The sequence below is a fragment of the Diplotaxodon limnothrissa genome, linkage group LG20 (assembly GCF_057381915.1).
Source record: "Diplotaxodon limnothrissa isolate DT_005_m linkage group LG20, D_limnothrissa_male_GT1.1, whole genome shotgun sequence".
NCBI lineage: Eukaryota > Metazoa > Chordata > Actinopteri > Cichliformes > Cichlidae > Diplotaxodon > Diplotaxodon limnothrissa.
Window position 1 is genome coordinate 24,394,808 of NC_140615.1, and position 25,435 is coordinate 24,420,242.

Genomic DNA, 25,435 nt, shown 5'->3' on the forward strand with positions numbered 1-25,435 from the left:
GCAGAAAGGCAAAAAGGACCTCGCTGTAAAAACTGTAAATATTCTATGGAGTTTTTAAGGAGTTAGAATGATTTTTTCCTTTGTTCATAGATCGATAAGAAGTGGGAGAATAATCTAATAAAAACAAAACTTACATATTGTAAATGGCTATTGGTTACAGATGGCGTGATTGTGTGATGATTCAGAGCTACGAGGGATAAATAAAATCCCTCGTAGCTCTGATTGATTGTTACGTTACCTTAAAACTGAAGGGAAACGTTAAAAAATGCTTTGCATTTCAGACTTGCAGTTGTTGGAGAATTTAAAAGGGTGAATGAGTCACCCCACAGCAGCAAGTCAATCAAGTGAAAGTTATTTAAAGCTCTAAAAGGCGGATAGAGTCTTTTAAAGTTTCTGTACAGTAACAGAAGCTGCAGCACTCGTGGGGATCGGATGGCCTTGCCTGATGTGTGTGTGTGATCCTTTCATTAGAGGGTGGGGGTGGATAATTAAGATGAGGGAAGAAAGCGGGATGATACATGACAAAAGCTCACACGTTTGAGAGAGCGGCGGGGCTCTTGCAGGAAACATCCCTGCAGATGAAAGCGAGACGTAAATGAGAAGAAGCTCTCGTCTTTTGTTTTAGAGGAATGGCCACCCAAACGCCCGAACCCCCTACTACATGTTGATAGCTCTCATCCACACAAAGACACACTCACCTTCCCTCCTCCACACAGACTCACGTCTCATTAATACTTGGACCAGAAGAACGTCTGCTTGTAACATACACTTGTAGCTCCTGAAAGGCTCAATTACTGCAGCAGAAACACAGTTTCAGCGCTTTCTGTAAGTCTGGATTGTTGCTGCAGGGCGTGAAGACTGATGAGTCGTGCACAAAAGCAAACACAGCAGAGCCACTGTAATGTTTAAATATAAATTTGTATTTACATCAATATTAACATCAAGAAACAAGGTAAGAAAAATGCAACAGTATTTTACATCCTGTATTAATGACTGTATGATTCCCAGATGTGTTTTCTCTTTTCTTTAAGCTCCAATGAAGCACTGAGAGGAGTTCCTTTCCGTTAAAGCAGAAACACAGATGTTTTGTTTGAAATGTTTGTGGATAAGTCTTTCATATTCTTCATCGAGAGACAAGGGTTTTAGAAAAAAAGAAATCCAGGCTATTATTCTGAGACATAAATGACATCAATCATGAATGAAGCCTCCCTTTCCTAGCTTAAAAACATTCTCCTGTGTGAAATTTGCAGCACCACGATTCAACTGGCCATAAGGTCTACAGAAAGGAAGAAACAATCACAAACAAAAACCGAAAGCACCTCAGCAGAACCAGACTCATGTCTACTCTATTTCATACAGATGGGGGATATAATATATGCAATTAAACATATTCAGCTCAATGTATATTATAGGTAATGTGCAACAGTAAAAGCACACATGAGTACTTGCACAATCTACATCAGGAACTGTGTCTACGCACTGCAGAATGACAAACAGAAATCTTTGGGTTGAGCGTGTTTTCAAAGGTAGATTTCTCAACAGAAAGTTCCACAGGAAACACATCAGAAATAAAGTTCAAAACTTGAATGTAAAATTAAAAAACACCCTGCCAAGACAGAGGCAGATAATCAGGGGATTTAAATCTCCTTCCTTCTGTTTGTTGCTTTCGTCATGATTAAATATCTGCGGACAAACCGCACAGGCTTACGGACACAGCGGGACTGATTTCCAAAGTCTCGTATATGAGGCTGAACGAAACTGAAAGCACAGAAACCTCAGGAGGGGAAAACAAGTCAGAAATGGAAGCTTGAGGTTAAGTACAGAGAATACACACCTCACATACCGGTAAGACATCTGGGCCTCTTGAAGCCTAACACAATCATGTGTCAACTCTTTTTATATAGGCAATTGTTTTGTTTTAATTAAAAGAAATATAATTTACTTTAAAAAAAAAAGTTAACCCACTAGCACCTCTTTAGCTAAGACTATGTCCTCGGAAAAATAAAGAGAAATTCTTGATTCGGAAATCACAAAATAAAAATAAAGGTGCGTTCTGAGAGAGGGAAAGTGGCAGTATGAAAGAAAGTCACACGTACTGCTTACAAAAAGAGGCCCTTCCTTTCCAAACCGATGGTTAAAGTATTGAAAATAAAAGCCGAGCCATGACAGAATAAGAAAATTACACTTTTAAATATCAAGCCTTACAAGCTGTGCAAAAAACAGTATGTGACCTACAAAAGCATATATATATTTATATATAGTACATTTGAAGCATATTTACAATTCATTTTCACAGACGAAAGGAAAAGAAAAGCTCCTAACAAGACACCATGTCTAATACTGCAGTACCGTCGCTTTGAGTAAACAATGCTTCAGCTTTGTCCTCAGAGGAAAACCAGGAGGAAGGATTATTGCTAGAAATATGCACACCTACACTCAAATCTAACACTTTCTTTTAAAATGTTAGGTAATCTAGGCATAATTTCATAACTGGCAATCCATTTTTGATTTACTTACTAGTAGCACTGAAAACGGGTGCAAGGTAACCAAAATATCTGAATCACTTTGAGCTAAAAATCACCTCCTCAATGTAAATGATCACCTTATGACTCTGTAGAAATATAAGTGGAGTGTTTGAATTTTAATAGAAGACTCTTTGTTCCAAGAGTGACTTTAAAGTGGCTTAAAAATTGTCATATTAATAAATCCGCACACTATATACGAGTGTATTGGATCAAATCTGTGCTTACTGCCTTTCTACTGGTTCCCACTAATGAACAAAGAGCATCAAGGTTACCCATTTCCAATCAACAGCGCCTTTTCTTAGATAGGAAACCCTGAAGAACAACGCACACAAAAATAAACAGAAGATGTCTGCTGCTATGCGTTAATTCTCGGGTAAAGGCCTCTATATTGCCACAATCCTTTTGATGTTGGCTTTTCCTTAAAGTGCAATCAGCCAACAAGGAATTCAGTCGTACTTTAGCCCAGGGGCGTCCCAGGGAATGAAACAATGTGCTACTGCTTAATCACATTCGTGTGAGTGTCACAATCTGACGGCTCGTCATCTAGAACCGCTTTGACAGAGATCCTCCAGGAGCAGCAGAAAGACGGCGGATTAAAAAAAGTCCCGAAGAGTTCAGAAACGAGAGAGCAATCTTTTCAGATCTGAATACAGCTTCATGGTACATTCGACAAAGGAGAGGATGTCACAACACGTTTGTCCACGTGGTTTCACTCGAGCGTCCGTCCACCTTCACCGCTTGGTCCGGCGAGTGCGTTCGGCGTGGGCACGCACACACTGCTCACAAAGAGGGGGATATTATACTAAGGTCCGTTAGAGGAATCGCAAAGGTGTCTGTATGACCATCGTTATGTATCTGTGTGTAAAGAAGTCACAGTGTTTCTGATTTTTTTATGTTTTTTATGATCGCTGTGTGTTTTCATGTATGTGACAGAGTCTGTGTTTCCGCAGGTTGCCAGACTGACGGTACTGGCCACGAGTCCAAAGGGAAGTTCACGCCCCCACCTGGTGGGAGTACAGCACAGCACAGACTAACATCGCCCAGTCTGCCCAACACACCCGGTGCTGCAGCCGTCTGCCGTCTCTGAATGGTGATCACAGTGAGGCAAAGGAGTCTGCCACGATGTTCAGCAGTATTTCTAAACGTACAGCAGAGGCAGAGAAGAGAGAAAGTGAGACAGGGAAGTGCAATCAACAAGTTTTCCACAAAACACCTGCTAGAAAGAGACACGACAGGTTTAGTCAAGTCTGTCCTAAAAAATACTTACATACTTATATATAGTCATTGGTGTCTGTCATTTAAAGTGGCCGTTTATTAATTTCTGCCCTGTTGAAATTGTGAATAATGAATAAATAAAGGTAATTCTGGACTGTGACTCTTACAGAGCAAAGGTATTCTAAGACTTGACAATATAATGTTTTTCTAGTATGTGAGATACAAGAGCGGAGGTAAGAAGCCCGTTTTGACAAATATGCAACAAAGAGGACCGTCACACCTTTTCATATAAAGTGCAAAGGACTCTGGGATTTATTTGTGTTACAGAAACAAGAAGGTGGAGGCATGCATCTTGATCAAGTTAGCTTAGCTTAAGAAATCTGCACAAAGATAAGATTTTGGGCTCAGTTTGCTTCTCGGGACTTCTAGTTGGATCTTCAAAGAAACTGTAGCAGTCAGTCAGATCTGCAGGTACTTATAAGAGTTTGAGAACCATAAGTGACGACATTAATGTTTCTATACGTTTAAAATAAGCTTATAGTTTAAGCTTCACTTCCCTGTGCTGTAAAAACTATGTATACTATGAATAAGAGGACTTCTTTAGTCAGCAGTTAATAAGCCTTTAACACATATGAGCCTGTTCTTTAGCTTCTCACACCCTCTGAACATACCTGATCAGGCCCCATCGGCATTCGTCCCATCACCATTGGGTTCATACCCATTTGCCCCATGTGACCTCCTCCTCCACTAGGCGGCATGCCCCCGTTCATCATCATGCCTCCATACTGCCCTGGATTCCCCTGCTGGCCAAACTGCTGTTGCCCTGGAGGTCCCTGCTGCGCAAACTGTTGCTGAGGGTACGAACTGGTGACAGAAGGAAGAAGAGTTAAACTGTTCCTCTTCAACAAGAGAAGAACAGAAACTATGCCCATCCCTCTCCCCTCCTCCTGACAGCGAGATGTAGGGGAGTAAATGTGTCGTACCTGTTGCGACCCATGCCTCCCTGTGACCAGCCTTTCATATCAGCACCTTGGTACATGGGGCCACCCTGTGGGTGCTGTTGCATCATGGGATTTTGAGGCCCCAGGCGGCCAGGCATCATGGCATTAGGAGGACTTCCACCTGAGGGGCCAAAAGAGGGGTCTCCTTGCTGGCTTATCCCTGTGGGGAAATCATCAAGCTTCAACTTCTCTCCACTATTGTTTAGGTACCAGTAATGTTCAAGGCACAGTTGATAAATACAGTACCAGCACTCACCACCAGGGAGCAGCAGTATTCTGCCTAGAAAGCAGTTAATTAGACTCACCATAGTTGCCACCATAGCCAAACTGCTGGGGGCCCGGCTGGCCCATGGTTGGCCCTCCCATAGGGTTGTCCATACCGCCAGGAGCTGTAACGTTGGGAGGAGGGCTGAACCCTCCAGCAGCCGCAGCAGCTGCCGCCGCTGCCTGCTGTTGCTGTTGCTGCTGCATCAGCATCATCATGCGTTGCCTCCTCATCTGCATGGTGACCATCTCCCTGCTTCGTTGAGCCATCATCTGAGCGTTCAAGAAGCTCGGCTGGAGAAAATAAATAGATAATCACATTTCCAGAGGAGAACTGTCACCTGCTGTAGTCATATTTAGACCTTTCTGAAAATATGTGATGAAGAATGTGTTAAAACTGATGGGAAAATGGACACGGTGTAATAATATTTTCCTAAATTTTACTAAACTACAACAGCCAATTACACTATTAAAGATGTAGCACTTGAAAACTGCAACAATGCTTCAATAATAGACTGGGTCTAAAATTGCTGCAACTCATCAGAGGTCACTGTAATACTTTTTTCCAACCCCAAATTAAGGCTGAAAGTCTGCACGCGGCTAAATTAACAAAATTTGTGTCGATGGTTAAGAAGAAAAAGATGCAAAAAGGGTGATTTATTATAACACAGTGCCACATTTAAAAAACTGTGCACACACAAAAGGTCTGAGCTTGCACACAGTAACTCTACAGCTACTGCGTCAGCCGTTATATCTATTTGCTTGGTACATAAACACCTTTTTGTGTGTTTATTTAGTCATTAATAAAAGTATGACAGGTAACTGCAGTCACATTAAATCCATTTTCACTTAGATGTAACCAAACAGGTTTTTGACATCTACCTGTCCTCCCATGCCAGGTTGCATGCCAGGCCTCATGCCAGGGTTTCCTCCTGGGTTCTCCATTTTCAAGGCCATGCCCTGCCGTGTCTGATTCATGAACTTCAGGAAAAAACAAAAATCCAGGATGACAAGATGACAAAAGCAAATATTAACACAGAGCTCCAACACAGAGAGACAGACTTAATATTTACATCTATGGCCAACTTTTGGTTACCAGTTAACCTAACAAGCATGTCTTTGGCCTGCAGGGGGAAGCTGCAAGAGCGAGGAAGCTCCAAATTTCAAAATGGACAAAACTATCCACAACAAATACAGGTTTCCAATTTTCCAAGGTAAGACCACCACTGACTTTATTTGCATAATGGTACACTTGCGTTTGTCGTTCTAATTTAAACATACTGCATATCCTGTTTGTATCACAAAAACTACAATACTGGGACAAATCTGACCCAAGTTAATTTGCCTGTAAAACAAATCATGATGGTCTTGTGGTCACACCTGTTGTCCCTGCAGTCTCTGTTGCAGCTGGAGTCTCATTGGTTTGTTTGCACTCATCATCCTGGGTCGCATCATGTTGGCACGAGGGTGGCCCATGCCCACCATTCCACCCATAGCGGGGAAACTGCCGCCTTGGCCCATTTGTGAGAGCATGGGCCCAAATCCCCCCTGCTGGGCCTGACCCTGCATAGGGTTCCCTCCATAGCCAGGCTGCATAGGCATAGTAGGAGGTCCAGGATAGCCCTGCCCATAGAGAGGCTTCTGGTCCACTACCATGGACGGATCCTGCCCTGGAAAAGGTTCTAGCTGCTGCTCTGCTCCCTGTGTCTGGAGGAGATAGGACAAGAGGACAGAAAGAGAAGTCTGTCAAACTTCCAATTGGTTTCCAGTTGGTTTGCTCTGTAATTATCTTTTTCTAAGTGCACAGACTGATCCCTCTGGGCTCATCTGTTACCTTTCAGTAAGGGAACAGATTGAACAGGGTGAGTCACGACTGAAATATCAAATGCAAAGATGAATGCTACACTCGCATGCAAGCAATGATATTTTTCTCCTTTTACATCACATATTGAGAGGTCTGGAAGAGCACATGGGTGAACATGTTGTCCTTTTATTGTTTTCTAACCTGGCTGACGAGGTCTGGGATGCCCAGAGCTCTGTCTATCTCCTCCAAAGCGATGCCATCTGTATTGTTCAGCAGGGAGTCTAGCTGGTCCAAAAGCGCCCGTTCATCGCTCTGACCCTCACTCGTGGTGGGAGGCACCAGAAGATCATCTAAGGTGTTGCCAAACTGCCGCCTGCAACAAACGCAGAAAAAGAGAAACTCAGCACAAGGTTCAGGATAAAACATAAGAACATAAGAATTCAATGGAGACCCAGAGGGGTGTTGCACTGACCTGCTTCCCTCCATGCCCATCATTGTGTCCGGCCAGGAGGGCGACTGGTTCGGTTGGCCCTGCTGGCTGAAGGGGCTCATACCCATGCCCATATCAGCAGAACCTCCTAAACCAGCAAGACATGGGTATAGTTATATAGCCAGTCAGCTGCTTAACTGCTAATAAGGTTTCTAGCAGGAAACATTCACATTCCCCCAAGAAATGTAATTACTTTACTTTTCATCTCACACTATCATTAAAACAAAAAGTTAAGTTTCATTTATTCATAGTTAAGTTAAACTATGAATATACATTACAGATACTGAACACAGTATAAATATACCTGCCAATCTCCTTGGCTTGTATTTCTAAAATTTCACCCTTCTGTCTGTGCTTGTAAACATTTCCCTACCACCATCGGCGCCTGGGCCCCGTATGACAGACGTACCCATATCCATGAGCTGTTGCTGCAACATCGACCTTGTGGCTGGTACGCTGTTGGAGCGGCTGACCATGGGCCCTGACATTACGCCCTTGCCGTTGTTGTTGTACTCCATGCCCGGGCGCATGATGGGTGGATATCCTGCTGAGCCCACAGGACTGGCACTGGTGCGGGGCATGCCCCACTCACCTGAACTACCCATGGGGGATCTCTGAGGACCCATCCCTCTATTCATTGGTCCTGGCAACACATAAACACCACATGCGTGTGTCAGTATCAGTATCAGTATACACAGAGCAGTTTAGCCCAGTCTTAGTCCTCAATATTATCCATTTAAATTGTGATACAGTCAAGGGCAGAAACTGGTGAACACATACAAAAAAACAAAAAACAAAAACTGAGAGGCAGAGAAAGAGTGAGAGGAAATGTGCGGAGTAAATAAATTCTGAGCTCCATAAACACATAACCACACACCCATGTTTCCTGGATAGCTGTCTGGGCTGCCCATCATGTTTTCCTGCTTGACAAGCATGGGGCGTCTGCCTCCTCCAGGCCCACCAGGAGGCTTTGCATCCATGGACATGGCCCTCTGGAAGGGCACCCGGGGTCCTGAACCCATACCTGGACTCCCTGTACAAGCAGCATAAAAAGATTTCGGTGCTTTATAAAAATGTAAATGTATGACATGAGAAAAAACAGCTCCTATAATAACATATTTGTCTTGAAAAGTATTGATATCCCATTGTTGCACAAGCTTTCTTTTTATGGATTCATAAATGAATAAATGAGAAAATAATGAAAATAAAGAGAAACCCAACAGAAAATCAAATAGAATCGAATGACTAAAATTAAGCTATTTTCCCCCTGCTCCGTTACTCACAGCGGGCTGCCACAGCGGGTAGCTCCACATATTTGATTTGACTGCTGCTTTCAGTTTTTATGCCAGATGCCCTTCCCGACGCAACCCCAAAGGGATTTGTGTCTCCTCCTGGGATCAAACCGGGGATCTTCTGCAAATGTATAAACCACTACACTATGGAGCCACTAACCACTAAAAAATACAGGGACTTAATAAAATAATGCAGTTAATATTGAAAGTATTAAAAATTAAACAGGCTCCAGTCGCCTTCAACCCGAAACTGGACAAGCGGTTGAGAAAGTGGACGGATGTTTTACTCTTTCTTCTTTTTAAGACAACTTTTGTAACACTTTTAGAGATTTAGACTCACTCACATTTTATTAATCGTCATTTATTCAGCGAGCGAGGATATACAAGCTTTTTTCACAGGATTCAAAAACAGCAGCTATGACATATAAAACATTTTAACAGCTTATTAAAGTCAGATGCTGCGTGTGAATACAAATCTCTATATGGTCTAAACTAAACTCCAGTGAGAGAGATTATAGTGTTCGCTTCACTTTTGTATTTTTTGGCTTTGAAACTGAAGTTGTACTCTTTGCTACTGTTTTGTCAAAGGATCAGTGTTGCAACATGCAAAATGCTGCAAAGGAGGAGCCCTCTTCAGTACAGCTGAAGAGAAGTGTTTGGGAAACAGCCACACAGACGTTAAGAGTTCAAGAAAACTCTGAATGACAGCATGAGATGCTCAGATGCTATTTCAGTGGCATTTTATCCTGATATCATCACATATGATATCATAACGCCTGCTCTGCGTCTGTCACTTCTCATAAGCTTTGATCTGTAAACCACTCACCCTGCAGGCTGTCGTCAAGGCAACCCGGGGGTTTGCTTCCTGTGTCGTTGGCCCCTCCACCTCCAGCCTGATCGGGGTAAAAGTCAGAGCTTGAACTCCTCAGATCTCCCAGGATAGATTCCAGGTTGTGCAACTAAAAAAAGAAATAAAATAAAAATAGTTACCCAATAAGTCAACAAGACAAGATCAAACATTAATCTTCATGGAAAGCTAAATGTCAGGTCACGACAATAGTACAGTACAGTCAATCTTACATCATCAGGTGGTTCTGACTTGATCTTGCTCTCGGGATGTTCAGGTACAGGGCCGGGCCCAGATCCAGGGATACTCCGTGGTGGGCCGCCAGCAGCCCCCACAGGTCCTTTCCCGTCTAGCTCTTCGAGTTTGGGCTTAACATCCGCTGGCTCTTTGGAATCATCCTTGTTGAGGAGATAATGGAGGAGGGCATGGGTCTTCTCCTTCTTGGGACTATGCTGCTCCTGTTTGGGATCTGTGATCAACCCAGGGCCCGACCCGGCCCCTGAGCCTCCTGTTCCAACCTCAGCGCCCTCCTGGCCCCCGAGAGACACCTTGCCTGTAGCCTCAGCTGTGATCTTAGCCACTTCATCTGGCGTATTGCCGTTCTGCAGCAGCTTGTGGAGGATCTTGTGCTTCTCTTGCAGCGAGCCAGTATAGTGGGCTGATGACATTGATGCTGACACGCCCCCTGGTCCTGTCGCTTGGCCTGAATTTCCACTGGCCGAAGAGGATGAGGTAACCCCAGTTGATGAGGGGCTAGTCATGCCTCCCGTCGCATCCTTACTGTCTGAGCCCGCAGGAGTGTTACTGCTGGTCGGAGGGGGCGGTACAGGGGGCCCCGTTGGCCCACTGCCACCTATTCCCAGCTCCTCTGTAGGAGACGTCAGCAACTGCAGCAGCTTCTTATGTCCCTTACTGTCTGGCACTCTGCGAGGAGGTTCGGAGTTAGCCGCTCCCGCTTCATTGCTTCCGTCTCCAGAGTCTTTAGTCGCTGTTGCTGCCTGGCTATCTGGTCGGTCTCCGGAACTCTCAGCCTGAGGATGCTGATGATGGTGGTGATGGTGCATGGGGTGGTGATGGTCGCTGGGTCCAGGTGCTAAGCCCCCGGCTGGGCTTTTGGAGCCATCCTGGCCTGGTTTGGCTGCCTGACTGGGCTGAGAAGAAGAGGAGGAGGAGTGGATGCTGGGAGAGCTGTCTGGTTTGTGGGCCGGAGAAGGAGATGTTAGGGTAGAGGGGAGTGAGCTCCCTACTCCTTCACTGATGGCTTGTAGGGCATTTAAGGAGCTGCTGGAGAAGGTGGTGGTGCTGCCCCCACTTCCACCATTACTGCCAATGCCACTCATAGGAGAGTGCAACCCTGGAACAGAAAGAGGAGTCACACATTAACTGGATTCAACAATGAATTCAGTAAATTAAAATATGCTGAACACTTGACGCTAACAGACTTACCTCCAGGTGAGAACTGGTTGGAGCCCATTTTTGGGCTTCCCCGGTTCCGAGGTGACATCAGGAGACCCTGCTGAGGAACGCCCATTCTCGGGCTCCCCGAGGGACTGTTCATGCCACTGAGGCCAAAGCCGCCACTGCTCTGAAACGGGGGCTGCTGTTGGTGCTGCGGCATGCCTTGGCCTGGGTGATTCATAGGACCCATCTGATTCATGTGCCCCATCTGATTCATCTGCATCATGCGGTTACCCATGCCTCCTCCTCCTCCACTTCCTCCTCCGCCATTTCCTCCATACATCGAGCCGCCGCCCATCGGACCCATGTGACCCTGCTCATTCATGCCGAAGCCCCTGTTCATGCCCCCCATACCCATTCCGCCACCGGTGTTCATTTGGGCATTCGGGTTGGGGCCTCCCATGCCCTGCTGTCGCATCGTGTTTGGCATCATGCTCCCACCCGGTGCTGAGCGGTAACCATTCGGCTCCCTGTGTGGAAGTAGAATAAAAACTAGCACAAGCTTTGAAAAAAAGCACATACCTTGAAAGTGCACTGTCTCCCACAATAACCTCTCAGACTGTAGACTTGAGATAAATGCATATAAAATACTCGCTCCTCTGCGGATTCTTTTCACTGTTCACAGGATGTCGGTGTATATAAAAGCTACTTCAGCTCCCACTTGAGCTATTTATGTGGCATGAATACCTTGGCTGCCTTGCATAGACATGCTTGAAGTGCTCCTTTTTGTTAGTACAATAAATGAAATGCACTTTGCCGAGTATGAATGCAGTGTGTGTATTTTCAGTTTTCTGACCTCTGTAGTAGGTGCGTGGAGATGAAGCCTTGCGGCTCGTTGCTCATAGGGTGACGGTACAGCTTACTCTTGGTCTGGGCTGTGACTGGAGTGCCGTCAGAGAGGGAGAAGCGGTACAAGGGCGTCTCTGCGTGACCCTGCAGAAAGGCTGCACAGACAGATAGATTAAGATGACCTAAGTCACAACACAGGTCATCAATCACTTCCTATATGATGAAACCGTCTGTTCAAGAGATCAGTACTGGGATGGTAATGCAGGAGGTGTTTGTGTTTAAATAAGTAAGAGTCTTCTTTCTAAAAAGATAAGTAGTAACAATAAACTAAAAACAAAACCAAAACCAAGATAAATAAATATACAGTTAATTAAATAAAGCCTTTACCAGCTGATATTTTTAATGTGGATTTCACTGAGATGAATTCACTAAGTCCTTATACGTGCGTTACCCACCCTCATGATAGTGGCGTTTGTGTGACCAGGGCTGCCCATCGCTGTGCTGAAGGAACATCTGAATGCAACGCCTCAACAAATCCTCCCAGCCCGGACGCATCGACGCTCGCAGGGAGTTCTGGTCGATCTGAATCAGTTTACCTGCCAAGCAGGACAGAAGGAGGGCACGCGGAGGGAGGAAGCAAGAAGACGCAAGAAGAAAGAGTCAAACCTGTTCGTGGGTAAAGAAAGACCATCGCGGCCTGTTTGAGCTTCTGTGTTTGTTTAGTGAGTACGCAGCTCCTCACCTGAGAGTTCATGCCTGGTGTTAAAACTCTCCGTCCTCTCCATGGCTGTCACTCGACGGGCCACGCAGATCATACATGACTGAAGGTCTGCAGGCGAAAGGAGATCAGCCTTGACGATACTTCATATTCACTCTGTGCGTTTGAGGCCGATTATTCAGTATTGGTATTTAACATTAATTTTCACCTTTTATTGTTTTATTTATGTTCTGTATTATTCATTTACTTATATCTGATTTTCCACTTTCTTTTAGAGATCCTCTTACAAAAACACAAAATAAGGGATAAGATGTGTCTCATTGAAAAATATATGAATAGACTGTAAATGTGCATGTGAGCCTCTAAATTTGTGAGGTTTCTACAAAACAGTGGATGTTGAGACAAAAACTAAGAAAAACACATTTCTGTGTAGAGACACTATTGTGAATATACTGGCTCCTCCTACCTTCGCCCTCCTCGATCATGGCCTTGGGTTGGGTAAGAGCAAAACATTGCATGGTCTCGTAGCGTGGCCCTCCAGGCCCCTCCTCCATGGGGCCGTGGGCATGGCCAAATTTGACCAGCATCCGGCAAGTAAAGGTGTGACTCTTCTGTCGGGCTGCCTCGCTTCCCCACGACACCCCATTTACTAAAAAAAGGAACACAAACAAAAAGGCGTTTACTCTTGGGAGTAAAATGGAATGAGCCTGACGCTCGTGGGACTGAAAACCACACACAGCTATGAATGGATTGCCTGTCATCAAATATCACAAACAGCTCACACCCTATCCTGCCACAGATCCACACAGACACACAAAGGACGACAAAGGAAGCAAAAAAAATAAATAAAAAATGGCACTGCAACATGTATTGTCCTTCTTTAATTGAGAAGCAGAAGCTCCCGCTGCTGTTCGGATCCCTGGCTAAATGGACCATGGGATTAATCTAGCCAAGGTGTCGATTTCCAATATCTCTCCCTCCCAGTCTGCTCTGCAGTGGGCAGAGGCCAGGGACACTCAGCCATCTATCCTCATTTAGACCCTGACTTCTCATCACGGCATGCACGCACACATTTAGAAGGGGTCACCTTCACAGGGAGATGAAGAAAGAAAGAGGCACAAGGAAATGAAACTTCAGAGAGAGATCCGACTGTTCGCCAAGGTCTGAGTGAAGCCTTATCGGGGCCTTGAGCTGGCCGGAGGTTTCTGTCTGGTAGGTGTGCAGAGGATACAAGAGAGGACCCGGGAGAGCGAGGCACGTCGGGGAGGTAAGCATGGCAGTGGTGGGGAGGGGCTGTGTGATAGTGAGAGGTGATTTAACAAGGCCTTAGGTTTCTCTCTGAAAAAAACAAACAAAAAAAAAACAGAAAGAAAGAAACACCAGCAGTCACCGGGGCTGACGCCTCCCCTCAGACGCAATTAGCCAACAGCGAGGGAGGACAGAGGGGTCAAAAGCACACCGGCTAACAATGAAAGCTCACTTCATGTTCTGGGGACGAGCGTGTGTGTCTGTTTTTGTTGGTGTATGTGTGTTTCTTGGGTGCTTGTGTGGTGTGTGTGTGTGTATTTAACTGTAGCTGGCACGGTCAGCGGTCATCCCGCAGGAATGTGCAGCGAGAGCGCATTTCATTCACGGCTTCTAAAGATAATGAAGGGGCAGAGCAGCAGAGCGAGACACAATGAGGGGTGGGAGAGCAGAAAGGGAAGCCGGTTGAGAAACAGACAACCACAATATTCGTCTTAGTAGGCAGCCATATTAAGTATGAATGAGGCTGAGAAAGAGCGAGTTGAGGGAGGCACCAGGGACGCTGAGAGGAAAAGTAGATAAAGATGAGTGTTAAAAGATAAAGAGAGCAAGTGAATAAAGGAGCGTGCAGGGGAAGAGGCAGAATAAGTGGGAGAACGTGTCAGTGACATGTCGGAGCCGCCGCCACCACTGCTGCTCGGAGGTTGCTGCTGCTTAGTTAATCGAGTAGCAGGTTCAGTCGAGCACACATATCCATAATTAATCAGCTTTATAAATAGTTCTCCACGCACATGCTCACATACGCGCGCGCACACACACACACACACGGCACCCTGACGAGTGGATTACTGACATAGACGTGTGAAAATACACAATAAGCAGTCGGAGAAAGCAACATTTGCTCGAGTACTGCGCTTAACTCTTTCCTGTTTAGCTATTTCTTGGAGACACGCTCTCAAACGTGGTGATGTGATGCTTTATTTGAGTTTATTTTTTAATAATTTTGAGCCACCGAGTCTGAAAGCGCCACTTATCGTGACGATCACTTCTTATCATTTTTAGAATTTTTTTAGATAACAACACCAAAATAACCAGGAGATGAATTCATAATAGGAGCAATCATCATTTGCACTCCGGTATTAAAGAATTAGCCTCACCTCATCCAACTACACAACAATAAAATGATACTTAGCCCTAACAGAGGGTACTTACATTACTCTGGTTGTACACAAATACTAAAAGTAGAAAGATTTCCCATACTTCGAATGGAGTATTTTTAGGTTGTGGTGGTACTACTTTTAGCTGAGTATAAGTTTTGAGTGCTTGCTCCACAACTGACAATAAGACACACATACGTGCATGCAAACACAGTGAATTAAGTAGAGGAAAGTGAGGAGGTGCATTATTCAGCAGTACGTAGTTTCCAGATGGCTGCCATGGGATCTGAATAGAGCTCGGGCCTGTTTTACACTGTCTGGACCACTGAGTGTGACTGACAGCCGCGCTACGCTCTGCCTGCTTAGCACCGAGTGGGTGGGTGCTCCTGTGCACATGTATGTTTTGTCAGGTGTGTGTGTGTGTGTGTATGCGTGCATGTGTTTCTGAATTGCTCCTATGCACATGAACACGCTTCCCAGGAGCTCCTCATTATAACAGGAGATGGAGTAAAGACCGGAGGTGCAAGAATAAATAACTTTGAGAGTTTACGTTGACGTGTGCGGAGAGTTGTTGTAACCTCTCAAAGTTAGTTTTATACCTCGGCCCTGTGGAAGATGTCAAGCAGGGTTTGCTTTTGAGCAGATGTGTAGCTTTGCAGTGTGTGTGTGTGTGTGTGTGTGTGTGTGTGTATTGAGATGTGTAGGCTTGTGTGTGTGCGTGTTCCTCACTGTTGGTCTTGGGCAGGTTCTTGTGAAACTCCTCCCTGTCGTCCTCGTGAAGAATGTTGTACACGCTGGTGTTGATGAGCTCCTCCTGTTTGTACTGCAGGTACTGCGTCACGTTGTCCGACACGAACACGATGCTGCCCTCCCGGTTTACCACGAACAGGAAGCCATCCAGAGCCTGGAGCAGAGCGGCCGGAAGTTACCAACGGCCAGGTGGCCAATCGTAAGCATTGATAAAAAGCACGTGATTGACAGGGGAGGAGAGCTGGGCTCACCTGCAGCAGAAGTGGACCCAGGTGGTCCTTGTCGATGACCCCCTGACCAGTTGAGGACACGTCTGACTTTTGAACGTCGTCATCGTTGGATGAAGCTTTACCTGGAGGAGAGGAAATGAATCACAACAAGAAATAAATAAATCGATGACATCACACACAGTCAGTTCAAACCCAGCTGTTTTCAAAGAAGAAAAAAAAAAGAGCAAAGGAGAAACAAGGTGAGAGCTATGTTACCTGAGAAGAAGCAGCCAGTCCATCACTACCCAATCTGCATCAGCAGGGGGCAGCGTTTCTCAAGTTTCACTTTTTTTTTTTTTTTAAATTTAAAAATACAGGTGAGGAGGGAGACGGATAGAGGCAGGTTTCTCTGAGGAGCCCGTCAGGAGGAGAGGAGGGCTGGGTGCATGTGGAGCAGGTAGCTGCCGTCCTCATGCTTTATATTCAGTGTCAGACTGTGAGGGACTGGCTGGTAGGCTGGGGCTGAGAGAGAGAGCGAGCGGGAGAGAGCTAGAGAGGATCTGGAAGCTGTAATGGTGCAGGGGTAGGAGCTAAGACACCTGAATTAATGGAGGTGCTGAGGCTGAGAGCGGGAAACACAGACGGAGAGAAAGATGGAGATGGGGAGGTCCGGGGCTGAGACAGAGAGATGTGGATGGGAAAAATGGATTGTGTTGGCTCGTTGTATTAATGCAGAGCTCGGTCTGAGAAAGAGGCGGGGGCTGCTTGGCTACAGGAATCATTCTATCTGATTAGCTCCCAAGGGGCACTGATACCCACACAAAGAAAAAAAAAAAAGCCATTGCTGCCTGCAGCCGGGCGCTGCGAAGTTAGGAAGAGAAGGACGAAAAGAAATGAGGGAAAGGAAGAGGAGAGAGAATGAAACAGAAAGAGAGAGGCTGCGCTCTATCAGTTCATTCAATATCTTAAGATGCTGGGAGCAAACCTGAAGATGCTGCAACTCATTGTGCTGCAATACAGATGAGACATGAGGAGGGAAGAAAAAAAAAGCAGGAGAGCAGAAGTGAAGCAAAAGCAGAGAATCTTACATCCAAGTGAGATGAGAAAACGGGAATGATTGATGGAGAAAAGAGCAAAATGAAGACTGGCAGTAAGACCAACTGAAAGTGAGAAGAGGAGAAGAGGAACAGGTAGAAAGCGAGAGACGAGTCTAAACACCCGTGTCATTTCTGTCTTCACTTCCTGTAACTATGGCAACCTGTCAGCAGCCAGTCAGGGCCAGCTGTAGCCTCTTCCCCTTCCTGTCGAGGTGGCAGACACTGACTGAGCCGAGCAGAAACAAGAAGGAACAAAATTTCACCACCGGCTCTTCCCCCTGATCTCCCTGAAGTTCACCTTGGAAGGAAAAATTGATCCTGACACACGTCCGATTCCAGGAGTTTAAATCTGTCAGTCTGTGCACTGATGGTGCCTCTGCAAGGCAAACGCTTCAGCCTGCAGCTTTCTAGATGGTTTGCTGCAGAAATGACCGCCGCATCACGGAGATGAAACTATGACAACTATGACAAGAGCAGATGTAACTGAACTAATAATTTGGCAGTTCAGCAGAACGGATGGGCATGTGATTACCTGCAAACGTCCAATTAAACAGCCCCTGGCAAGGCCAGCACACAGCTGTGCATGGCAATATTACACACACACAGACACACACACACTCGGAAATGACAGGTTCACAAAGCATTGCCAGTGTTTCCTCCCAAACATAAACAGTCGGGGCTGTGAAATTTGTGGGAGATGAATGATTGATCTGTCCTTGCACCTGGGCTCAGAAGAGGCACGCGTGTGCATGTGCGTGCGTACATGCTAACCCTGCAGCTGTCCATACCGCCGCTATAGCACCATAACACCTTTCCCAGTGTTTCCTACAGACACTTCCTCGCAGTCTACCTAACTTTCAGGGCACCTGTCCGTTTACTGCCCCTCAGTAGCCTTCAGATCACCGTGCCCACTCACCCTGCTCTTTGATCTGGCGGATCTGGCGCACCGTCTCTTTGAGGATGGCACATTTGTCTGGTTTGACATTGAAGCTGTCGATGTCGCTTAGGTTGGCGGAGATCAGCTCCGCCAGTTCCTCTATGTATTTGCTCTCCTGCTCCCGCCGCTTCCTCTCACACCTGCAGGGGGGCAATAAACAAAGATTAAAGCTAAACTACAGCGATGCACTTTTCTCAAAGTGTGATCAAAGTGCTGTTTCTATGTCAGAAAACAATGCAGAGTGGCTGCGAGGTAGATGGCAAGCAGTTTATTTGTGAGACCGATGTCTTCTTTGTGCCGCAAAAAATGACTAGTTGAAATGTCAGCAGTGGTTGTATTGAAGGTTGAGAACAATGGCTATCTTACGAGTTAGTCATTTGCTGATACGGCTAACTGGACATTACTTTCTTTTTTTTTTAAAAAGCTTGCAGTACGGTCACCTTTCCCGGCAAGACTTAGAAGAGTAGATCAATACCACTTCTAGTATTTTTGGATCATATTTGCCTTTATTTTTCAGCTGCAGTGGAGACAGAGACAGAAAATGTGGAGAAAGATCATCAAACGTAGGGTGAAAGGCCAGTGGAAATAAGCATCAATAACACAAAATTGAGTCTACACACATTAACGTGGCAATGGTCAATTTAATGTGTTTGTCCTGATGAAGACCTAACTGGAATAAAAACACATGACTAAAACAAAGTTAGTACACAGGCACTTTTTATTTCTTGCGTTCCAACCAGGTGAAAATGGCTTTACCTTCTAATTTTCAGAGCGTAAAGTACAAAGAGGAAATAAAAGAATTTTTCCAATCAAAACTACTAAAATTTTTTTTGCAGGGTTTCACTGTTACTCATCACGGCAGACATCGACATAATAGCTGTACAGCCAGAGCTCAAGAAGACATTGACCCAGTAGCCCACTTTCCTGCATTTCCCCTCTTGTTTGCTGATCCCACACACTCACCCCATACCAGGCGTGTCACAAGTGGAAAGCTTGCGTTTCCGGTTTTCCGAGCTCAGAGGCTCCATGGAGTTTTCCCCCAGCCCGCTCATCGTGAACACATATCAGCACCTGATAGAAAAAGAGCATAAAAACACACACACACACACAGAGGTGTAAATAAAACTTTAATGCATTGAGTGAAGTGATTACACAGTCCCCTCTTAGCCTTTTAGCTCTCATTATAAAGGTAATTGTGAAGGCAGGAAGGCATGGCAAGCATCCTTTTGAACTCAGCAAAAATAATAAAGGCAGGTTGTAAATGAATAAAGTGCAAAACAGTACACAAGCAGGCTAAAATATGCTTATATCATGCAAATCGTATTCTCCTTGCAGAGACTGACAAACATAAACATGTCTCGTCGGCCGCCTCCTCCTCCTCCTCTTCTTATTTGGAGAATATGAGCGTAAGCATCTGAGGCTGTGTGTGTGTGTGCGTGTGTGTGCGTATGTGTGCGTGTGTGTGTGTGTGTGTGTGTGGCTGTGCATGTATGAGTTCATCAGCTCGCATGGAGTATCCACACGGGCATGCACACACATACACACAAAGACACAGGATTAGCAGTGTCTCTGATGATAAGCCACGCAACACAACTAACCCCGTTAGACAGCCGTCTGTCTCCCATAATGCATCACATTTCGTCTCCAGGAAGTGAGCTGATAAAGGTTGCGGGGATGAGAGGCAGATGGGCCGAAGAGGAGGAGGAGGAGGAGGCTGAGGAGGAGGAGGAAGAGAAGGGAATAGAGGGAAGGAAAGGAAGAAATGAGGAAGGGAGGGAGAAGCTGGTGCAGTGATGTGAGCTCTGATTGGTCATTTTCTTTGCCACAGTGACAGCAGCTGACACTGGGGAAAGGTAGGAGGGAGGGAGGGGAAAGGAGGATAGAGGGAGGGAAGAGAGGAAAGTAAATGAAGGGGAGAGAGAGCACAAATATAGTGGGAGACAGAGGAATTGCAGAGGAAGGAAAAAAAAACAAGGATGAGGGGGGGAGAAATCAGAGCAAAAAGAGGTGGCGGCAGTAGGAGGGAGCGAGCTGAGAGAAAGAGAGATAAAGGCATGTCAAAGAAAGACAGGAGGGAAGGGGAACAGGTGAAAGGAGGAGGATTCAGTAACATTCAGACAGTCTGGAGTGTGTTTTGAATGCATGTGTGGCACACAGAGTGGGCTGAAAACCGCCTGTACCCCTCTTAACCTTCACAGCCAGAGCAGCTTTTTCATTCCATTGATTACATGGTTATCCTCTGACCAGAGCACTGCCTCTCCTGCATAGAAAATCAGGCCAGCGGCAGGGGAGAGACGCCGGCCTGTTATTTAATCATCATGCGCCATGATCTCTGGTGGGATCGGAGCAAAAGCATCTGATTGTGTTGCCTTTTTATTTTTCGGTTTCAGGACAGAGAAGGTCCCAGTCTTCAGTCGTGTGAACTTGGCTTGCGAGAACGAGAACACACCTTCCTACTGAGACAGAATCAATATGAGGACTGCTTTCACGCATGTCTGCAAGACCAGGTGAACCACAAGTGTATTCTCTTGCAAGACAACAACTGGGAATACTCTCCTAAAAGCATGAGATGCTCTGAAATCTCACAGATACTCTTGCTCAATCCTTCCCTCTTTCAAATTTCTCTTTTAATCTCTCCCTCGAGTCCCTCCCGTCTAACTGACTGACTGTCTGCCTTAGTGCCTTTGTCTGCTTGCCTACCTCTTCTTGCCTATCCTACGATCTGCCTCCCTGCGTGCCCGTCTACCTGCCTCCCCGTCTGCTGCTCTTCGTTAGACAAAACCCCCGCTTGCTGTTGTCTGATGAAACCTACCACGAGGGAGATGAGGAGCAGAAGAAGCTAAAAGCAGCGAGAGGGGGAAGTACAAAGTAAGGAGGTTTCAGAACTCAAAGAGCCAAGACAAAGTGTTCGGGTGAAACTCCTTCTTTGCTCCTACACCAACCAAACCCGCCCGTCCGCCTGCCTGACTGCCAGCCTATTGATGGAGTTCTCAAAGGGGGAGTTGCTCTAATTGCAGAGTGAATGAGGCAGCCCCAGAGAATAGTTGATTAGGAGCCTGCTGAATGCCCCAGGGAAATGGGTCACCTCCAGCCTGGCGCGGGCCGCCCGCTTTTCCAGTGCGGGGAGAAAGTCAATTACACGCCACAGGCAGTGTGGGGCCTGGTGGCAGAGAGGCAGCGGGGCTGCGGTGGGTACAATACAGCAGCAGGGGGCAGTGGGAATGAGCCACGTAAAGAAGGAAATGGAGGGTGATGGCGTTATTGAGGGCAGCAAGAGGGAATGGAGAGATGGGCATGAAGACGGCAATTTGAAGGAGACGTAGGGATACTGGAGATGTGAAAGGGAGTGTGCAGAGCAAAAAACATACTGCAAACTAGCTTCCCTGCACCTGGGTTAATGTGCAGTTTGAATGAGAGTATTAGAGAAACTGGAACAAAAACTGTGGAAATTAAGAGGATATTGTTTTGGGAAATGAAAGAGAAATTTTGGCAGGAAAAACCCCAAAACACACAGTCGCAAAGCACATTTGTTAGTAAAACTTACAAATGTTCAAAAAACTAACAATAGTCAAATCATCCATACTAGGATCTTATAATCTTATCTTAAGAAGACACGATTGAGTCGGTCGAGTTGTGGCAGAAAACAGCACTGGTCATTTACACTCACAGCGAGTGTACAATAACCACATTTCACAAATCAACTGCTTCATGCATGCAGGCAATTATTTAAAGCCCGATTCACAGTCACAGAAATGCATTTAAATGCAATCTCCCCCAAAAAACTAAAAGAAACCAAAAGAAATTGGTTAAAAAGTTGGTTTGAAAAGGAAAGGAAACCGCAACAGAGGTTACGACTAGGATAAAGAAGTTAGGAAAAAAAGTAGAGACAGAATCACAACAAACAGCAGGTGTCAACAGTTGGTTTTACTCCAATGTTATAAGTTCCAACTCCTCGGCAGTAGGTGCTAACACTGTCTTTTGACACTGCCTCCAGGTGACAGTGCACAGGTACAACATGTAGACAGGGGCATGCAAAGCTCAGCGTACGGACTACCCAACACAAAATCATGCTGGGATCTTTGTTCCTAATCCAGGTGTGACTTGTGTCCTACGATACTACAATGCGCTCATGTTAGAGGTGTTAAGAGACTGGCATACTCCTTTAGAAATTTTTGTAGGATGGTCGAACAGCTTCAGAAAGCCCCCACCAATTTCTGGTATCATCAATGAGAATTTATGTAACACAAGATCTGACACTTTACACCCACTTCGTCCAGCCACTGTCCAACTGTGCAAAAAAAAAGCAGTCAACATCTTTCTTCTGCCTCAAGCCCCATTTTTTCCATTTCTTATTTTCACTTGTGAATCTCACTCTATAAATCGACTATATCCAAAACAAAGGCATACGTGTGGTAGCCGTTGCTCTCTGATGTGACTGGACAGCATACTGTACATTTCTTTTCTAACCATACATCCGCTGTTTAGCCCCCTAAAGCCTGAATCATGAGCAAATTCATAAAGAATTCTAATTTTTCGAAAGTGGAGTGTTTATTGAGCTTTTTGGTGTGTCTAAAAAAGAAATTAAGTATCAGTTTGTATGTATAAGTTTTAATTTGTCCGGGATTGTTGTGTAATTTGCACCGGTGATCTAGAGGTCTCAAAAAGTCAAACATTCTACGCTTGGAGTTACAGGGTTAGAGAAACAGTAACACAAATGTATTCTTATATACCTCAAATGATGAGGTTAAAGGACACTGGGAAGTAAAATAAGAGCAGAAATCCAAGTTAGACTTCATAAGAAATTTGTATGTTCTCACTATGCCTGCAGAGAGGTTATGAAACAGCACTGGCTTTAGTTCCCATCTGACTGGTCATGGGAAAGTCTCCTCGTTTGATGACAGGTGAAGGTTAGAGGACTCATGCAGGCAAGCAGCTCTGAACTTTGATATTAAGTTTGACCTGATACTCAACCCTGATCTTGAACTGAGTGATTCCAAGAGGCCATCACCTTCATGCTGACAGCTGACCCATATATTATTTGGGTCAATGGGCGAATGAGGCAGGAGGATCGTTCAGGTCAGCTGTGGTGTCACTTAGGGTGAAGCTAAACTTCTGAGGTCTGCTAAAGGACAGTAGCATGCCAATTAGGGCTGAACGATTATGGAAAATAATCTAATTGCGATTTTTTTGCCCCAATATTGCGATTGCGATGCGATATGCGATTATTTTTTAAGGTATTTGTCTTCTGTATTATTAAACAAAGACAAGCAATACATCATATAGTATGGCCAATACTATATTACATTAATTTTAAACTGTTCTTTCCTGGAAGACAGACCTCTGTTATGATGACATGAGGTGATGCATGAATTGATGACTGACATTTTTATTTAACTTCTTCAATCACAACAGTATATTTGAACATACACAATAGTTTATTTTTAGCTTACAAACATCTGAGCATAAAGTGCTGACAAGGAACCCTGGTGTAAACATTAAAATGAAAGTCAGTACAATGTGCAGATTGCAGAAATATACATAAAAAAAATCAGTGGCTTTACCACACTCAGTTTTTCGACATCTGTGAACTACTAGACAGTCATTCAATTAAAAAATAATATTAAATAAATAAAACTAATAAATAAAAAATACACACATCTTACTGATCTCTGCAGTCAGTAACATTACACATAAAGTGCAAACATAATAGCAATTGTATAAACACACACACAAACACGCCTTTAAAGTTTAAAGGCGTGAAATTGGACGGTCTAGCCTTCTGAATCAGAAGGCTAGTTCTGATTAGCGTCACCGCTGTCTCGGTGGAGTTTAATAAACTCGGCCGTCTGCTTCTTGCTATCTAAAATATAACCAGACACTGGCGTAAATTCTCGACTGTCTCATACTTCTGTTTAATAAGTTTTCTGTTTGACGTTTAGTCAGCTGTGTGAAAACCAAGGAGGAACCCACCCGGGGGATTAATAAAGTTTTATTTTATCTAATCTAATAACTTTAATCTCAGCCAAACCGATTTACTCACGAACAAACAAAACACTGAAAAAAGCCCAACAATAACATTTTTAGGTTGTCTAAGTGACTTATATATCACGTTTAACCCGAGCAGCGAAACTCCGCGGTGATCTGAAAATGATGTGCCGGGAGTTGTGCCGTTCTCGGCCGCATCAGTAACCCTCGAGCTCCCGGCTAGCTGTCGAGCTGGTGGGTAGCAGACGCCTCTGAAAACGTCGAAGCACTTTTGCAAATATGGGATATCTTGATAAACCGAGCAGATATTTGATGTTTACACAACTACTTTCTCGCCTGAAAATATGTTAAAAGTTTATTTTGTGACCCAGAAAGATTAGTATGAGTAATTTTAAAACTTAGTAGCGGCCGCCATTGCTGGAAACTGGAGTTTGGCTGGGCCGCGCTATGAATTCTGGGATATGGTAGTAATTTGGACAGCCTTCGGCGCGTCGCTGTGACGTAATCGGTCTACAAATGCGGCCTCAGGAGGATGCAGCCCATGAATTGTATAATATAATCGCAGTATAATCGCAGCCTTTGCGGTTAGAAAATTGCACTTGATCATGTCGCGATATTATCGCAAATGCGATATATCGTTCAGCCCTAATGCCAATGACCCTGGATCCCGGAGCCCAGTGGGAGCACGACTCACCAGGAACCACAAAGTTTATGGCTTTATGGCAAAACCAGAGGAAATGGCTCACCTCATAAAACAGAAAGCATACAGTCCTGTTGACTAGTGAGGGATCTAATTCACACACAATGTTGCTTTCAAAATATCCCCCTTAACTTTGGAAAAGACCTAAAGAACAGATTTTTTAGTCTTGGCAGGAAGAAAGAAATACATTATTCATTATGGAGAAAATACAGACACCGCACTGACTGATGGGTAAGCTACAATCAAAGCAGTATTGCTAGGCAACTGTCAAAATCCCACGATGAACACGTTCCTACTCATTCTCATGAGTTCTGAACACAAATTGACATTAATGAGAGTTTACTAGATTTTTTTTTAACGCAAGCCCTGCAGAAAAGAGAAAAAAAGATGGATGATGGACAAGAAACTCCACGGAGAAATGGAGTCGTTCTATTACGGTGATGGACCAAATACTAGGTGGAACAAATTTACTTCTGCAGTTTGTGGGCTTTATACATCCTTTAGAGGCACCTTTTGGGGTTCTTTGTTGTTGCTACTATTTTTATCTCTTGCACATATGATGCCAATGTCATAATCTTAGTTAGGATGGTAGGCAGAGACTGGATCAGAAGACAAACAAAAACCACATACTGCTTTTGTCTCCTGGCTATAAAAGCAGACAGTAGAGGATTTACTAATGAACTGACACAAGATGTTCATGGCGCCCAGAGGGAGAATCAAGTCAGAGCATAAGGACAGGGCATTAATCTATTTCATGTGTCCTCACACTTTGTGGTTAAGAGGAGGGGTGGTGCCTGGAAGGAAGCTGCCTGATGTGATGGTGCTTTCTCACAAGCAACCTCTATCAGGTAAGGTATAAGCAAGTTCAGGGCTACGGTGAAGCACGATGTGATTTCCCCGTGCTTTGTGTTGCTCCTAGTAAATCATGACAACGTTGGTCCACATTGCAACT

General features: G+C 44.9%; 1 protein-coding gene across 1 annotated transcript in view; it reads right to left on the reverse strand.

The window, feature by feature from the left end:
* Positions 1–2,639: 2,639 nt before the first annotated feature.
* The window catches only part of LOC146610977 (nuclear receptor coactivator 3-like), a 33,443-nt gene continuing 10,647 nt past the window's right edge, over positions 2,640–25,435 (reverse strand). The window contains exons 2-22 of the mRNA XM_085344348.1: positions 18,762–18,869; positions 17,778–17,938; positions 15,807–15,907; positions 15,535–15,709; positions 12,870–13,052; positions 12,428–12,514; positions 12,141–12,281; positions 11,693–11,840; positions 10,885–11,366; positions 9,672–10,792; positions 9,418–9,550; positions 8,177–8,332; positions 7,709–7,942; positions 7,282–7,387; positions 7,011–7,182; positions 6,386–6,712; positions 5,888–5,986; positions 5,047–5,299; positions 4,724–4,901; positions 4,412–4,604; positions 2,640–3,663 (exon numbers count right to left, since the gene is read on the reverse strand). Of these exons, the coding sequence (XP_085200474.1) occupies positions 3,652–3,663; positions 4,412–4,604; positions 4,724–4,901; positions 5,047–5,299; positions 5,888–5,986; positions 6,386–6,712; positions 7,011–7,182; positions 7,282–7,387; positions 7,709–7,942; positions 8,177–8,332; positions 9,418–9,550; positions 9,672–10,792; positions 10,885–11,366; positions 11,693–11,840; positions 12,141–12,281; positions 12,428–12,514; positions 12,870–13,052; positions 15,535–15,709; positions 15,807–15,907; positions 17,778–17,938; positions 18,762–18,850 (4,551 nt within the window). The 5' untranslated portion in view covers positions 18,851–18,869 and the 3' untranslated portion in view covers positions 2,640–3,651. The remainder of the gene's footprint in view (positions 3,664–4,411; positions 4,605–4,723; positions 4,902–5,046; positions 5,300–5,887; positions 5,987–6,385; positions 6,713–7,010; positions 7,183–7,281; positions 7,388–7,708; positions 7,943–8,176; positions 8,333–9,417; positions 9,551–9,671; positions 10,793–10,884; positions 11,367–11,692; positions 11,841–12,140; positions 12,282–12,427; positions 12,515–12,869; positions 13,053–15,534; positions 15,710–15,806; positions 15,908–17,777; positions 17,939–18,761; positions 18,870–25,435) is intronic.